This window comes from Sparus aurata, chromosome 18, assembly GCF_900880675.1.
Source record: "Sparus aurata chromosome 18, fSpaAur1.1, whole genome shotgun sequence".
NCBI classification, from domain to species: Eukaryota; Metazoa; Chordata; class Actinopteri; order Spariformes; family Sparidae; genus Sparus; species Sparus aurata.
The window spans coordinates 27,369,460-27,385,346 of NC_044204.1; the positions used below are offsets into that span (position 1 = coordinate 27,369,460).

General features: G+C 43.2%; 1 protein-coding gene across 5 annotated transcripts in view; it reads left to right on the top strand.

The window, feature by feature from the left end:
* Nucleotides 1-15,212, top strand: part of mid2 (midline 2) — a 170,461-nt gene extending 155,249 nt beyond the window's left edge. For all 5 annotated transcript variants that reach the window (XM_030396530.1, XM_030396531.1, XM_030396529.1 and 2 more), the window contains 2 exons: nucleotides 10,585-10,792; nucleotides 11,135-15,212. In XM_030396530.1, coding sequence (XP_030252390.1) covers nucleotides 10,585-10,792; nucleotides 11,135-11,558 — 632 coding nt within the window. In that variant the 3' untranslated portion in view covers nucleotides 11,559-15,212. The remainder of the gene's footprint in view (nucleotides 1-10,584; nucleotides 10,793-11,134) is intronic.
* The last annotated feature ends 675 nt before the right edge of the window (nucleotides 15,213-15,887 follow it).

The following is a 15,887-nucleotide window of genomic DNA, read 5'->3' on the forward strand; positions in this document are numbered from 1 at the left end:
GATTACTGAATACGTTACGTTAGATTACTGAAGACGTTCCTTTGACTGGGAAAGCAGGGTTCACATCCAGGCCCCCTGTCTGTGGTTAGGTGCAGGCAACCAATGCAAGGTAAGGTAAAGATTGTGATTTCGGATGCATTTCAGTACTAAAACAGCCCGAAGCCCTTCCAGTGCCTAAACATAACCATTTAAAGTTTAATAATGCTGTAGTGTATTTGAGATACTGCAGGCTTTGACTTTGTGCAGCCATGAATCAAGTCTTTAGAAAGAAGCTCCTCATCTCTGCTTCAGGCTAGCGGCTCGAAGACACATTAGCATAACACATCACAACCTCCACACAATGTGTCAGAGGCTGAGTTGCATTGTGGGTAGCAAAGGCACCAGATTTTAAGGAAGAATACCTCTATAATGATATCTCTAGTTCTGCTGCACCAATTTCTATCCCTTTTGCTTTTAACCGTCCACTGTGATGCTCCTGTAGTACGTTACTACATCGCCGCAGTGTCCTTTTAACGGATTCACGCCTCTGCGGTGGTCCTGTCTCGTGCAGTCGAGCCGTCTTGATGGAAACAGCCTTTAAAAACCTGTTGTGAAGTCTTAAAGCTCTCACATGCTTTCTAGGTCACTCCAATCACACTCCGATGAAACCACTCATCGAAGCCCTGAGTGGCTCAAAGTGAACAGCGCTAATGCCGTAGTATATACACACACACACCGCAGACATATCGCTGTTGGACGCTCGCGGCTAACATGCGAAGTAGCTCGCAGCCATCGTGAAATAGGTATGAATTAAGTATGGCGTGCAGGCGCGTGACCTTTCATTTCCGTGACCGCACCTCTGCATTTTACCTGAAAGCGAAACTGTAACCAGGTTTTTTTTTTTTCTAGCACAGCTGCCTCCTGCAAAGAGAGAGAGAGAGTATGAAAGTAGATGAGAAGTGACAGATTGAGAGTGAGAGAAGGGAGAGTGTTGAGCGAACACAAGACACCAAATAGCTCTTTGCAGGGATGAGTGTCTGCAGACATGAGTGCCCTCAATCCACTGCTTTTTAGCCATTAATACAGTCCAGGACCTGAGCGATGGAAACACACTAGATGGAATTACACCGCGTCGCTCCAGTTACACTTTCTGAATCATAAGTCAACTTGGCGAGATGTCGCAGTAAAAAATACCGAACAGAAGCGCTTGTTTTCTCTGATGTCAGATTTCCGTCGCCTTTTTTTAATTTAATATTTACAATCGAATACAGAAACATTCCCGCGACTCTTCTAGTACAAAAAAAAATAATGAAGCCCCTCTAATTAATTCGACTCAAAGCATGAAGCCAATGATTTTAACATTAAAAAGTCAAAGCCGCGTCCTCCGTCTGACAACGCAACAATCATTATATTTGCGTTTAAAGCGCCGTATTTTCAGGCATTCATGAGCATGAAATTGTGTTAGGGTTGCATCCAAGCTTGGTCACAACTCGGCTGACAGAACAGGAGCCCACATTAATTTAGACAGCTTTTATTAGACCGCGCTCTGTTTATGCGCTTTTAATTGGCCGTCTGTCTCTGTAATGAATTCACACCAGCAAAAGAAATAAAGTTGCATTAGGAGAAGAAAGCAGTCTGCGAATTTAGGACAGGGGGAAGAGTTTGTGACAGTGGTTTTTACAGTATTGCCGTGCAGCTCCGTACCCGAGGTGTCTCTTCTATGAGCTTCGTGTTCCAGATTGCAGAGGAATCAGTGAGAGAAAGCAGTCTGCGCCGCTCATGGTGTCTGATTTGATTGCACTCACGCAGGTGGAGGTCAACTGCAGGATGTGATTTCCTCAGCTAAAAATTCAGCGCATGTACAGAGAGCAAGAACAACCTTTTCCAAGGCTGTGGATTTTTCTTTTTTTTTTTCTTTCCTTACATTCTCGCTGATATTTGCTTTCCTCAGGGGTTATTAAATGTCATTTTATAGGAAGGTATAGCATGATTAATGTACCTGATTTTAAATGTGGGGATGGTGAACTTGTAAATTCGCCAGCTCTTGTTAAATTCTAGTTTCTCCAGTACATTCCCCCCGCACCCTTACAAGCTGATGAACCGCTCAGTGGAGGTGCGATTGTGCGCTTACACAATGACCAGCAGTGGTGGAGGAAGTATTCAGATCCTTTTGCTTAACAGTGTTGATACCAAGCTGTACAAATACTGTGACATGACAGCCCTACTCAAACAAATGTAAGTATAATCAGGAGAATTGGTTGGACAACAATATGGAAAGGGTCCCCAAAGAGATAGACCTTTTTGTTAAAGGGTAAAATCCTTTCTATTTAACCAGGAACAGCCACTCGTAAAAGCCACCAGATTCCAGTTGCGGAAATGGTTGCCTAATTCTGTTGTTGTAAAAACGTAATTCGTCCAGTATTTTCACATCGTAACGTGAAGGATTAAGGATTTACTTCAATAGAGCAAGAGTTTCTGACTGTTTTAACAATGGAAAGACTTACAAGATGGATTTGTGAGTTTTATTTTGTTTAAATGAAGTGTGTTTTACAACGGTAAAATGACTGTTTCTACAAATGGAGTCTGGTGGATTTAGTGAGAGCAATAAAGAGGCTGTTTCTGGATCCACTCCATCATGTTGTCAGACACTTTTTGTCGTCAGAATAACATTTTGTTCTGGTTCTATAAGTCCAAACCTCAAATTCATTTAGAATAGATTAAAATTAAAATGGCATTCAGTAGAGCGCATACCTCTGCCAAGGCCCCTGGATCAGTCCCTTGATCCGGATCTGCACCAAAAGTTATTAAGGTCTATTCTGGGCCAAAACCCGTCCTCCATCTAAGTTTTGTGACAATCTGTTCTGTAGTTTTTATGTAATCCTGATGACAAACCAACCAACTAAGCAGCGGCTGAAAATATAACTTCAACGGCGGCGGTAATAATTAAAAGAAAAGCCTTATTTGTAAACTTTTGCATGAAAAAGAACTCAGTCCCTTTGGCAACAGCAGAACATCAAGGAAAAATAACCTCATCAACTAAATCTGAGCACATCAACAAAATCCATCAAAACCGCTTCGCAGATGTGACATCATGGCGCCGTGCCCTTTGGAATCAAGGCGTTATATTCCGCCACTGACCGGCTGCACGGAGAGTCCAGCCGCCTGCTTTGTCGTCCGCACCTGCCCCCACAGTCTGAAGCCTCCGAAAACATCAACATCCACGTCTCTCATTTTGTAGCACAGAGCTGCGGGATGGTGTGAAGTGGGACATAAATCCTGGCTTAAACGTGTCTTTATTTAGCAGCTCCATTGTTTACAAGTGAAGACTCGGCGCTATTTTGAGCGAGCGTATTGTTTGCGTGAAAACAAAAGCTCATCTGAATGCACGCCGGCCTTCCTTTGAGTCAGCCACCGTGCTGACAGTCAAACACTGGACTGTTGACTTGATGATGTTCGTCACTTTGTTGGCAAACTATTCCGGGCGTCCATATTGTGTTTACGAAAGCAGCGAGTAGGCAAACATCCCGCAGAGAGTGTGTGTGTGTGTGTATATTTATACGTGTGTGCATGTACAGTACTGTAAATGTGTATTTCAACCCGGTGTGTTGAGTTTGCTCAAAATGTCACACGTGAAGGTACCCCAGGGGTACTCATACCTTATTTCGATCTGTTAAAAAGACCTGTGATAATATTTACCCAGCATGCATCCCTGATGACAGGCCTCAAGCTACCACACGGCTCCAACAGTAAACAGTGGGAGATAGAGAGAAGAGACGGGGAGGTTGGAGAGAGGAGAGAGTGTTGTGAGTAGAAGTAAAGAAAGAGGGGAACAGGAGGAGAGAGCGATGTCACCGTGCAGCCTATAATGCATGTTGTGTGATTATCTCCGCGGTTTGATTCCCGCGGGGAGACCTCTGCTCCCTGCCCGCGTCTCCTGTCCGACTCCGCTGCGAACTGTCAAATAAAAGGCGGCAAAATGGCGAAAGTCATCCGCAGTAAAGGACGAGAGAGGAAGGATGAAGTGGCTCTTAAATATTTCAGTGTCGAGGGGAAGATGATAAAGGTGCAGTACGTAGTTTTTTGACACTTTAATCAGAAGATAAACATTTTCGTTGGCATGGATTTGTTTTATGCCTACACAAGCCAAATAAACAAAGTCAAGACTGAAATAAAAAACACAACCTGACCTTAAAGGACAAACAACCTCGTACGGTTCTGCTGTGTTTATATGTGGCAGACCCTGCCACCTTTCTACCTTCAAACATTGTTCTGGACCATATGTTTTTTTCCTCTGAGATCAGCTTGTTTATTCAGTTATAGGATAACATGTTGTATTATTACCTTGTTATTATTGTAAATATCAAAATTCTGAGTTTGAGCTTCTTCTACAAAACTACACAGCTCCCCTTTAAGTAATCTTAGAAGTAATCTCTCCAACTCTAGGAATTGCAGTAGTGGCAGTGGTGGTTCTGGACCAGTTTTAATAAGGGGGCCAGGTTGGGGCCGGCTTTTTTGTAAGGGGGCACATAAAACCCAGAAAAAAGGATAAATTCCTCATTCAGACAAAGCAGTGTTCACAATTTCAGCAATTTTGATTGGGTAGTAAACTGCTGAAGCACTTTATTACTGCCTTTCCCTTCAGAACAAAATCATTGCAAGATATCTGTCATTGTATTATTCATGCAGACTCCCTGTCAGGGGGGCCACAGGGTGGTCCAGACTCAGAGTTACAGGGGCACTGACCACTGTTGCCCCCCCCCCCCCCCGGAACCGCCCCTGAGTAGTGGACACCACTTCTCTTACCTTTTAGTCAACATTTCCCATGAATGTACCTCATTAGTAGCGTGTTCCCTGCATAACACGGCCCGCTGCACCGTACACCTCGTATTGTTGTCCACTGCTGACAAAGAGGCCACTTACAAATGCACTGTTTATCCCTGTTTGAGTGAGAATGCTAAAAATGGTACGTATTTACTTCTTCTAGAGGAACCAGTGGCCTCGGGGCTGGAGTGAAGCAGCCAGGTTAGAACAGTAGGAAATTACTGAGAGATGACTCACTGTTGGATTTGGTCCTTCTAATATATTTGTTGACAGCGCAGAGAACAGCAGCACATGTCGTCCTCCTCCGTGTGCCGCAAAGATTGCTGCGTATCCGGTGTAACAGTTGTCTCAGTTCTTTGGTGCTGATGTCTAGTGATGTCTGTTAATGCCTGATTGTACTATAAATAGTTTTCCTCCTCACCACCTTTTTTGAAGCTATAGATAGATAGATAGATTTATAAGTCCTCAAAGGGAAATTAGGTTATCGTGGACACGCTTTTACAAACATTGCTCATTAGCACTACTAGTGGTCAAAAACTCCACAGGGCTCCTTTAATGTTGCACTGTCATCCATCTAGTACAGGCAGGGTATAAGAGGGTTATGTATCTGAGCTTTGAGGTGGTTCTGAACAATCTAATTACAGTTGATTTTTTTAGTAGACTGACAGCAGATTAACAGCAGATCCTTTGGGGGTTTTAATGAAGTAGTCCACAGGAGGACTGAGGGCATCATTCAGGGTCGTTAAGGCGAACAGGGGCTGATTTTTCACAAATTATTACATTTTACAAACAGAACCAGTAGTTCAGCAAATCTTTTTCACATGCTCTCACTCCGGCGAACCATCACAGAGACTTTCTTTTCCAAAAGTGGCCTCTTAATCACAGTGAAAAATCCTGAGCAGACCCAGAAGCCCGACTGAAAAAACTATTTTTCTAGCACTGGTCTCTGAGGACTCATGCCGAGTTCATTAAAGGGTGAAGTCGGGGAACATCACTGACTTCTGTTTGTCTTTGCTCTTCGCTTGCAAAAAGACAGTTTTTTTTGTAGAAGTTGAGCACAAAAGAATAAAAATATAAAGAATTGCCCAGAAAGAGAAGTTGAGAAGACGAGATGCGAGCTCCCTGCTGTGCACCTCATACAGTACGCCTACGGCGCTGCTGGGCGTCCCCAGACATGTTACATGACTGATGCATATTTAATTTAACTTGTGTTCGTCTTGTGAAAGTACGTACCACATTACATACGGGTCAGTCAATTACAAAACCAAGAAGTGGCACGCAGTCGTGCATTTAAGCAACGTGGAATGATTTGAAAAGAAAATAAGGTCGTGTTCGACCTCTGATGTGTCTAAAGAGCTCCCCCGTGTCCCTGCTGCTGTTGTTTCTACTGCAGTAATTGTTTAGTTATGCAGTAAAATGGATCTTTTTTCTTTTTTTTTTTTTCCAGTCTGCCTCATTACAGAGGCAGCTCAATCTCACCCTCAGCAAAATGTGAGCCAGGGAAAAAAAAAGAAAAAGAAGTGAGTGAAATTGACTGAATTGAAATAAAGTCGATTACCCAGATGCTATCCCACTGCAAGTATTTCAACAAGCACCAAATGAAATTGGAATGAAATTGCTTCTTTTTATTTTTTATAAATGCTCCCAGAACAGTAGCTCCTTTTATTCCTCTCCCCCTTTTTTTCTCCTTGACACTATTTTCCTTTTTGTGTGTTTTACAAGTTTCCATTGAAGACTTGCCGGTTCGTAACAATGCGCCGCTTCCAGGCAGCCAGACAGCAGAGCAGTTATCACCTCGACAGACAGTCGGAAACATCTCTAATTACCGCTGTACAGAGAGAGAGCGGGCTAATCACAGGCGCTGCTAAGGAGCCCAGTCTGTGGGATATACTCTATTATCCTGTCTTTATATTTTTGGGGAAATGGAATCTGACTGCATGGAGTAACAGTTTCATCACTATTTTTAAATTCAACGTGTGTGTGTTGCCACTACATTCAGCTAATGTCAATATATTCAGATTTTTTGGAATTGGTCTTCCTGCTGATATATGACGCCACACATCGGTTCTTTTACGCCTTTAGGGGCCAGCAGTGTAGCACTCCAGAATAAAAAATAAATAAAAAATCACATTTGGCATATTCTCTGAGTGCTGCCAGCAATCCCACTGTACTCAGTGTGACTTCGGGTCTATTCATTTCACGGCGACTCTGCAACGTGAACTGTCTTCAGCAGTGGGAGAAGAAATCCGCCTCTCTGCTCGAGCGAAAGTAGAAATTCTATAATGCAGATTAAAAGTACGGCAGAATTAGCAGCGAAAGTGTCCAAAGAAATTCAGAATAATCTCTTACGTGATGTTGTGTCGATATGTATGTCATGATTTTCAAAGCTTTTACATGTAAGCAGCATTTTGATGTCGTCGCCGATCAAAGGTTTTGTGAAATCTTAATCGGCAAAGTCATTCGTAACAACGTCCGTCACGTAGTGGAGTGAAGGGCACAATATTTCCCATGATGTAGCATAAAATTAAACACTTAGCTCAGTTACAAGGATCTCAGAATATTACTCAAAGGTGAAACATGTAAGAATTTTACTTGAAAACATGAAAAAAATATATCAGCCTATTAAGAAATTACAGTTTTGAAGTTACGATGTCTTTTGTATCGTGTTGCACGGGTATCTAATGAAGTTAGCATGCTAACCAGTTAGCCTCAGCCTGACTGGGAGTCCAGCTCCTGAATTCGACAGACGGCAAATTCTTCACATACAACAACTTTAAGTAAAGTACTTTGTTAATTCACACCATTAATGAGTTTGTGGTTCCTTCAAAAACAAGAAATTGAAATTATACATCAGATGTTGCTGTTGCAGACAACGATGCGTTTGAGGCTGTGGAAAAATTGGGAGCAGTTCGCCTCGCCAGCCTGCCAACAGAAGGGCAATTAAAACCCGATGCCGCCGTTATTTTAATGGTACACCTGCAGTCTTGGCTGCACAGACCTCCAAATCCACTTTCATTTGGAGCGTCTTCCACACATTCTCACATACCAAGAATTCCCCATTAAAACAGAAGCTTATTATGCATGACCTTTTCCATTTACAAGAATCCTGCTGCCGTTGGTTGGAAACATTTCCAGTCTGCCGCTTACTGTATGTCTGCTTGTGTGGAGGCCGGAGTTGATGCTCCGTGTGCGTGTCTGCTTGTCCTCTACTGTCACGTGCATCTCCCCTTCCCGAACCTCAGGCCCAGCCTGGGCTCTCAGGAGTCATCCCCTGGAAAGGCATGACAGAGCCCCAGTGTTTGGAAATGGCTGCGCTGGCAGCGATAAGCAGTTCAAAGAAGAGAGCGCATTAATGTAATTGGCTGCCAGCAGCACATTGGCCTCGTCGTCTCATATCCACGCGCAGTAACACACACTCACCACGCGGATTATTGGAGGGGAGTGTGTGAGAGAGGAGAGAGGATAGAGGGGATGAGAACGAGAGAATGGGGGAAGAGAGATGAAGGAAAGGACAGATAGAGAGAGGGGGAGGAGGTCTTCATTGTGCCGCTCATTAAGCTGTGGGAGGCTCGGGGAGGCTGAGAGACGAGATGAGAGGTGTCAGAGTTAAATGTCAGGTCTGGAAGGGACGAGGCTGACCTCCGTGAAGCCTGCACGCACACATCCACGCACACAGAGAGGTAGAGAGGGGATCCTCGGCCTAATTTTCAGCCTCATATTATCCCCTCAACTTCTCCTCTCCTCCTCGCCCCTTCACCTCCCCTCTCTCTGTCACTCACCTAGTTTTACCCTCTCAATTTTCCACCCATTTACACCCAAATTACTGGTGTCATTGCAAATTGAATTGTTGCAACCGGATAGCAGCATTTCCCCTGAATTGCCCCGACCGCTACCTACTGCAGTGGAAGTGAAGGCTATTTCCTTTCAGCTAATTTCCGAGTCTGTGTGATGGGAGGCAAAGACGAGAATGCCGGGTGGCTTCCTCCGCTGTTGTGAAATGTTTTCACCAAAGGCTGTGTGAGCCTTTGAAGTTTAGACTCTCGCCCTTGTATTTCAAACATTCTCCTCTTCTGTCTCTGCCTGTGAGTTTTTTCGCTCCGCGCGTACTTCTCAACCCCGCTTTCTATTTATTCTTTTGCTGCCGATTTAAAAATCTTGCTCTAATTGTTACTCTCACTCGCAGTTCTTTCACCTTCTGATATTATTGGTATCTTGTAGCCTTTTTCCAAAGACAAAAAAGTGAGAAAACACGAAACAGATGTAAATATTGGAAGCTTCAATGTCAAAAATTGGCGCTAATATTACCTTTACCTTAAGATGCACTGTTCACATGCTTTAATGTTCTAATAACGCATTATTTTTGTCATACTCCCATTGCTGCAGCACCTCTATTCACACTCTGACTGCATGCTTCGTTGAAGTGCCTGTCTCTTTAAGGCCCCCTCCCCCATATTGTCCAGTCTACTCTGATTGGTCAGCCCTCATAGGCCAGAGCAGGCACCACCGACCATGTTTCCACATAAGCTCTGCTGGTGTTTTTGCAACTACGCTTGTGCTGCACAACCTTAATAAAAGTCCTTACGGCTTGTTTGAAGGCAAAGGTCTGACTAGTTACTGTTTTCATGCTTTCAAAGTTGTGTGTAGCACTATGTAAGACCTGCTTTGTAATCACAACAGACATGGAAATCTCACTTTCTAAAATGAGTTACCATTAACAAAATTCAAGACAATAAACAAACCGGCAAGTTTGTTGTCTTCATTCACTCTTCAGCCACAGCAGGCAGCTGTTTTTAATGAAAAAGCACTTAAACTCAATGCACCCTCACTGCCCAGAAGCAAACCACAGATAAACAACGGAAGCAACTAGCTAGTGGAGATCATAGTGGAGCATTTAGCAGCTTTCATTAAGGGGTTGGTGGAGACCAGGACAGAGCTGAAAGGAGAGTTAATATTTTAATTAAAACCACTTCAGTTCAATGCTTTGTTACTCTACTTGACATGTTAATTGGTGACTGTATGCTAAAGGCAGCTGCCTGTCCACTTTTTAGGGTGATAATACTCTGTCAGTGTTTTGTTTATAATCTTTTTTCCACTGCTGAAAGTGGCCATAAACATGAGTTATAATACTGCTGTAGAATTCAGACTAATTTCAACATGGCCCCTTCATGTCCTGTTGACCAACGGCAGCATAATTGTTGTTAATGTTTTCAGTTTAATTGGGAAATCCATCACTGTGACTGAGAAGCAGACATCATCGGCGTCAGATTATGTTGTGTGTGATGATTACTTCTTTTTTCAGATTTGTCTTTTTGCAGGAGGTTTGTTATGAATATATACAGAAGCTCTGTGGCCAGAAAAGACAAATTGTTCAATAACATAATTTACACAAGGGAAGTTTGATCAATACACAAGCTGAAATACTAAAAACAGAGCTTCAAGCTAAAAGTTAAACAATGACTACTTTTAGTTGCTGCCTTTGTACGGGGAGTTTCTCATTCTACTCACATAAACCACAACAATATCAGAAGATGATCATCAAGGGAAAGCAACTTATTCCTACTTGATATGTTTTGATATTGTAGTCGTATCAGTCATTTCTTCCTCCTCCTTCCTCCTGTGTTGCATCAGGTTTTTGATAGAGGTGCTATTAAGAAAAAAAAAAGATGAGGATCACGATCATGATGTTGGTGATAATGATGATGATGTGATCGTTATCATTAGCGACATTAGCAGCCAAAACACAGCAACTGTCTTTTTAAAGCGCACGCTATTGTCTCTCTCCAGGTCAACCGTTCAAGTTGGACCCAAAGACGGCCCACAAGAAGCTGCGTCTGTCCAACGACTGTCTGACCATGGAGAAGGACGAGAGCTCGCTGAAGAAGAGCCACACCCCGGAGCGGTTCAGCGGGACGGGCTCGTACGGCGCGGCTGGTAATGTCTTCATTGACAGCGGTTGCCACTACTGGGAGGTTCTGCTGGGAGCATCCACATGGTAAGAAACACACATGCACCGGAGTGCTTTATGTAAGCCTGCAAGGAGGCCTGACAAACTGAAATATCTTTCTTTAGGGAGTTTAAATCTAGGCTGTTATGCAAACCAACACGAATGCACGCGTACACAAAACAGACACACACTCAGCACACACAGTGTATACTCTTATACTATTTATAATCTTTTTACTAATTGGCTCTGAAGTAGACCTCTTCATGCAGGAAAGACCCACAGGGCCTGTGCCGATCTTGTGTGTCCTCAGCATGAGGTAGCCTGACTGTGCAAGTAAAGTCATTAAGGAGGACACTTGTTGCACACCACTAATGCATTCCTTCCCCGCAGGTATGCCATCGGCGTGGCTTACAAATCAGCCCCGAAAAACGAATGGAGCGGCAAGAACTCTTCCTCATGGGTGTTCTCACGCTGCAACAACAACTTCATGGTGCGCCACGACGGCAAGGAGATGCTGGTGGAGGCGAGCCTGCAGCTGAGGCGGTTGGGTGTCCTGCTGGACTACGACAACAATTCATTGTCCTTCCACGACGCCATGAACTCCCAGCACATTCACACCTTCGAAATCTCCTTCCTCCTGCCCGTTGTACCCACTTTCATGATCTGGAACAAGTCGGTCATGATCCTCTCAGGGCTGCCTGTCCCCGACTTTGTCGATGGTGTGGCCACAGATCTTCAAGAGCAGCAGCAGCAGCAGATGGGCCTGTGCCGACAAGAGTCACCATACTTGACGGGGATGAAGACCTGCCACTGAGAAAGGCCCGGAAAAATGGCCGAGCAGAGTCCACTCAGGCCCGGGGACTGAGAGGTAGATTGGGGGACTGAAAGACATTGACAGTGTGACTGAGTTCTGCTCCTCTGCATTAAGAGTGGACCGGTTACTTTCTTATTGATTCAGAAAGTGTTGGAAATATGCACACCAGTCTGGAAATATGTCAGTCCTGTTAGTTTGTAGCCACTCAATGCTTTGCAAACCCATCAGTGAATGGAAACGAGGTCAGTTGACTGCGAACATTAGTAGACTTAAAATTCATCTGATGCCCTGGAGTCACTGAGGACAGGGCTGGACGTCTGGTTTTTAATGACCATCTAAGATCTTTCTTTTTTGATTTATTTTCATCCCGGTTTGACCCGGAGAGGCAGGAGAGGGAATGATGTTCTCATCAGCCATTTACAGTTTGAAGTTACAACATGTGAACAGAAAGATTGCATAATGTCTCACCTGACGTCGATTTAAAGGAAAAACACAGCAAAAGGAAACAGAAAGAAGAATCCACTGTCTACAGACACTTTAACTTTAATTTCAACGTCCATATGTCTGTCTCTTTTAAGATAAATTTGATGAAGACTAAATAAAATTTGACACATCTTAGATTTAATCAGAATAAGCAGTTAGGGAAGTAACATTTATGGTATTAGCTCTTTTGGCCAGAGATAGATGAGCAGATGGATACCACTCTCATGTCTGTACGCTAAATATAAAGCAAGAGACAGCAGCCTCGTTAGCTTAGCGTAGCCTAGCGTTGCAACCGGTAGGTCTCCAGCCTGAAAGTTCGAGCACATTTCTTCTTGTGAAACAAAGTGTTGTTACTTTTCTCTTTTTTTATGGATTAAAAAACAAACAAGATGTTACTTGTACATTTGTGAACTTTAGAGGTTGCTTCCCTTTGTTCCCAGCGGGTTGTTTCTTCTAAGCTAAGCTAACCATTTCAGGATACAGCATGAGAGTATAGTATTGATGATCAAAAGTAACACTGGCAAGAAAACATGCTTGTGTCCCAAAGCATTTATCCCTTTTCGATGTGGATGTGTGTTCTTTGAATCCACTTTATCGTCCGGGCTGTACGCTAACGCAGATACATGCTAGCTGCTGACTTTCCCGTGTCGCATTTCAACGGGGAGCATTACAAATCTTCTGCCGTCACTGTTCATGTGTTGTACGCGTCAAGTCGCTGTAAGTGGTCGTTGGTAAAGTCTTTGGCGCGGCTGCCCTGTTTGTATCGCCGTGTCACAGCTTCCGAGTTTTCAGGACGCTCCCAGATACTCGCGGGTGGGGGAAGATTCGCATCGTGTGACTACTCAACTTGTATAATAAGAGGTTTATTGAATATTAGAGGGGAAAAAAAGTGTTATTTATGAGAAAAGAAGACGGTTTACTTTTTATTATTAATCTCAACATATTCATGATGCACTTTTTTGATTAACACTATTTCCCCTTTATGAGTATGAAAGTGGACGGAGCGAGGTGGCAGGGATGTTACTGGGGAGGGAAAGTGACAACTGGCACTACGGCTGGTTGTGTTCACGCTTCTGTGTTCAAATCTTACCTTATCGTCCTACAGGTCAATAATTAATGATGCTTACTTCATATTAGTCATTATAAATAAAGTGTATGGCTATAAACCAGTTCCTCTAGCAGCAACTCCGGACACTTGTTGCAATAAAACAGACGCCCCTGACGTAAGCTGAACACAACCTGTGGCTTTCCCTCCCCAGTGGCATTTTTTTCGATAGCATATAGTAACTTTATCTTGTTCAGAAAAGGGACATGATTATGATTTGTTGTTTATGGGATTCTTATCATGATGAATTAACAACAAACTAATAGCTGTTTTTAAAAAAAAAAAAAGTTCACTCTGTTGTCGACCATTCAGGGAAGGAGGGGGGTCAACACGTTAACTTGCTGTCTGTCGCAATGTCATGGCATGATTGTGTTTTCTCTGTGATTTGTTAATTCACACGCACATACACACACACAAACCAACACACACACGCGCCACATCATGTTTCATTTATGTTGGCCTTGTCGTGATAAAATGCATGAAACATTGGTAGGATCCCACACCTGTTCGCCGGGCTTTGGTAGCTCACCAAATCTTGTTTTTTCCCATCAGAAACTGACTCACCTGTCCGTTTGCTTACATCAGAAGTGACCTCGGACTCTTTTTATTTTATTTTTTCTCTTTTTGTCGCCCGTCGCTATTCAAATAACAGCTGTCGCCGGACCCATTGTTTGCTTTGGATTCGGTTTTGAAGGTCGTGCGTGGGGGACAGTTTCTCTCTGGATTTGATATTCAGGTAGCGGCTCTGATTCAGACAATCACATATGTATCATAGTTTATGCAGATTGGAGAGGATGTGCAGCAGGAAACAGCAGGTGGAGATTGTGACAAAGTGACGCTTGAGGTCGCGCTGGGAAAAGAAGCGGACGTTTTTACGTGCCATCTCGTTTTAAGATAATGACGTGACACCTCGTGGCCATTTTCACTCTTTTTACACATCACCAGGTATGTACTTAATGTCGAATGTCGTGTAACATTTGCAATCACAGGCTATGATTTGCTTTGGACACGCTGATTTGTATCATTTGCTCAAAAACGTGGTTAGTTTTGACGAGGTAAAGCGAAGCCCCGATTGTTTAAAACTCTCAGCTATGGAAAGACAGTGACAAATCTGACATTTCATGCCCTTCAAGTGCACCTTTCAACCCGCAGTGTTCTTTCAGGGGCGACTGTGTGATGCGTCACGATCGCTTGATGGAAATATCGATCGCCCGAGCGCTACAGCCGACATACGAGATAACCGGCCGGTCAATGGTAACACAGGGAGGGAGCCCCTTGCCGTACGAGGAGGGGGTTATTTTCTTTCTGTCAGGGAGATTAGGGAATGTTACCTGACTTCCAGATATCCACCCATCTTTTTGAAATGATGTCGGTCACAGGCTCGAAACGGCCGTGTGTTGATTTGTGATCCAGACTGACAGGCTCAACTCATCTGTGCAAGTGTGCTTGGCTGGGTCACTGCATGATTACGTGACCTTGCTGCAGGTTCATAACTCTTATCTTCACGATGGGGTTTCTTATCTCGCGTCAAACATATTCTCTCTTTTTTTTCCTTTTTTTTTTTTTTTTTGCAAAAAAAGAAATAATAAAATAAACCATGACAAGAACACTCAGACAGGAAATGTTCATTGCCATGCATATCAGTTTGCAGTGCTCTTTTCTTTCTTTGTGTCACAAGTCAATACCGTGAAAATATATACAGTGAATGATTTTCAATAGCTACCCACTCCTTGTAGTGCAGTGTAATACCCTAGAGACAATGCAATAGATTCCTCCTTTTCGCTTTTCTGTTTGTGTAACTTGGGGAAAATTATTTTTTACAACTCATGAGAAACGCGCTCCTCTCCTTTTGGCGTTTGGACCTTGATAAAACAGCACAAAAAAGAGCAGCGTTGCATTCATGCAAGGCTTTCTGTTTCCATAGATACGAGAGATAATTTTAGCCAGAGAGGAATGTAAATCATAGGGGGAAATATATATTATATAAAAGTTGTATAATATACAAAATATATATGAACCAATGTTATTTATGTGAATTTAAGTCTGATTAAAAGTCTGATCCCAAATGTGTCGGAGTCATTCTTTGTGAAGGAGGGTGATGTTTGTCTGCAGGATTACACAAAAACTACACGACAGATTTCCACAAAACTCGGATGGAGGATTGGTGTCGGCCCAAAATAGATCCCATCGACCTCTGGTGCAGATTCAGATAAAGGGACGGATCCAAGAACACTGGTGGACTCAGGTGCAGGTGGTGCCACCATGCAGCAGAAGTGCCCACTTGGATGCCCTTCCGTAGGACAAAGTGCGGTGGAGTGCCCTCTCTGCACTATAAATATATTACGACTGGTGGTGGCATTTTTTTTTATCTTGTTCACCCCTGCACCTTAAACATCCTCCACTGTCCAGGAATCTTTTCTCACTTCCTTTGACATCCTGAGCATTTTTTTTTTTACCTTTTCGTACATTTCTGAGGGAATACTAGATGTTCTTTATGAAAGAACCGGCCATGTTTCGGTGGCTGATATCCGTGAGTGAGTACATGTGGACCAAATAAAAATCCAGATATAGCCAATAATATACATTTTTTATTTGATATTATTATACTGGTTTAAATTAAAGAGGACAGTTTGACAGTTTAAACTCTGATTGTGTTTTTAAATTGATTTCCTTTGCTGCCACCAAATGTGTATTTCCCAAATTACTGAACTACTTTAAAACTTCTAATCTTGCAAGCTGGC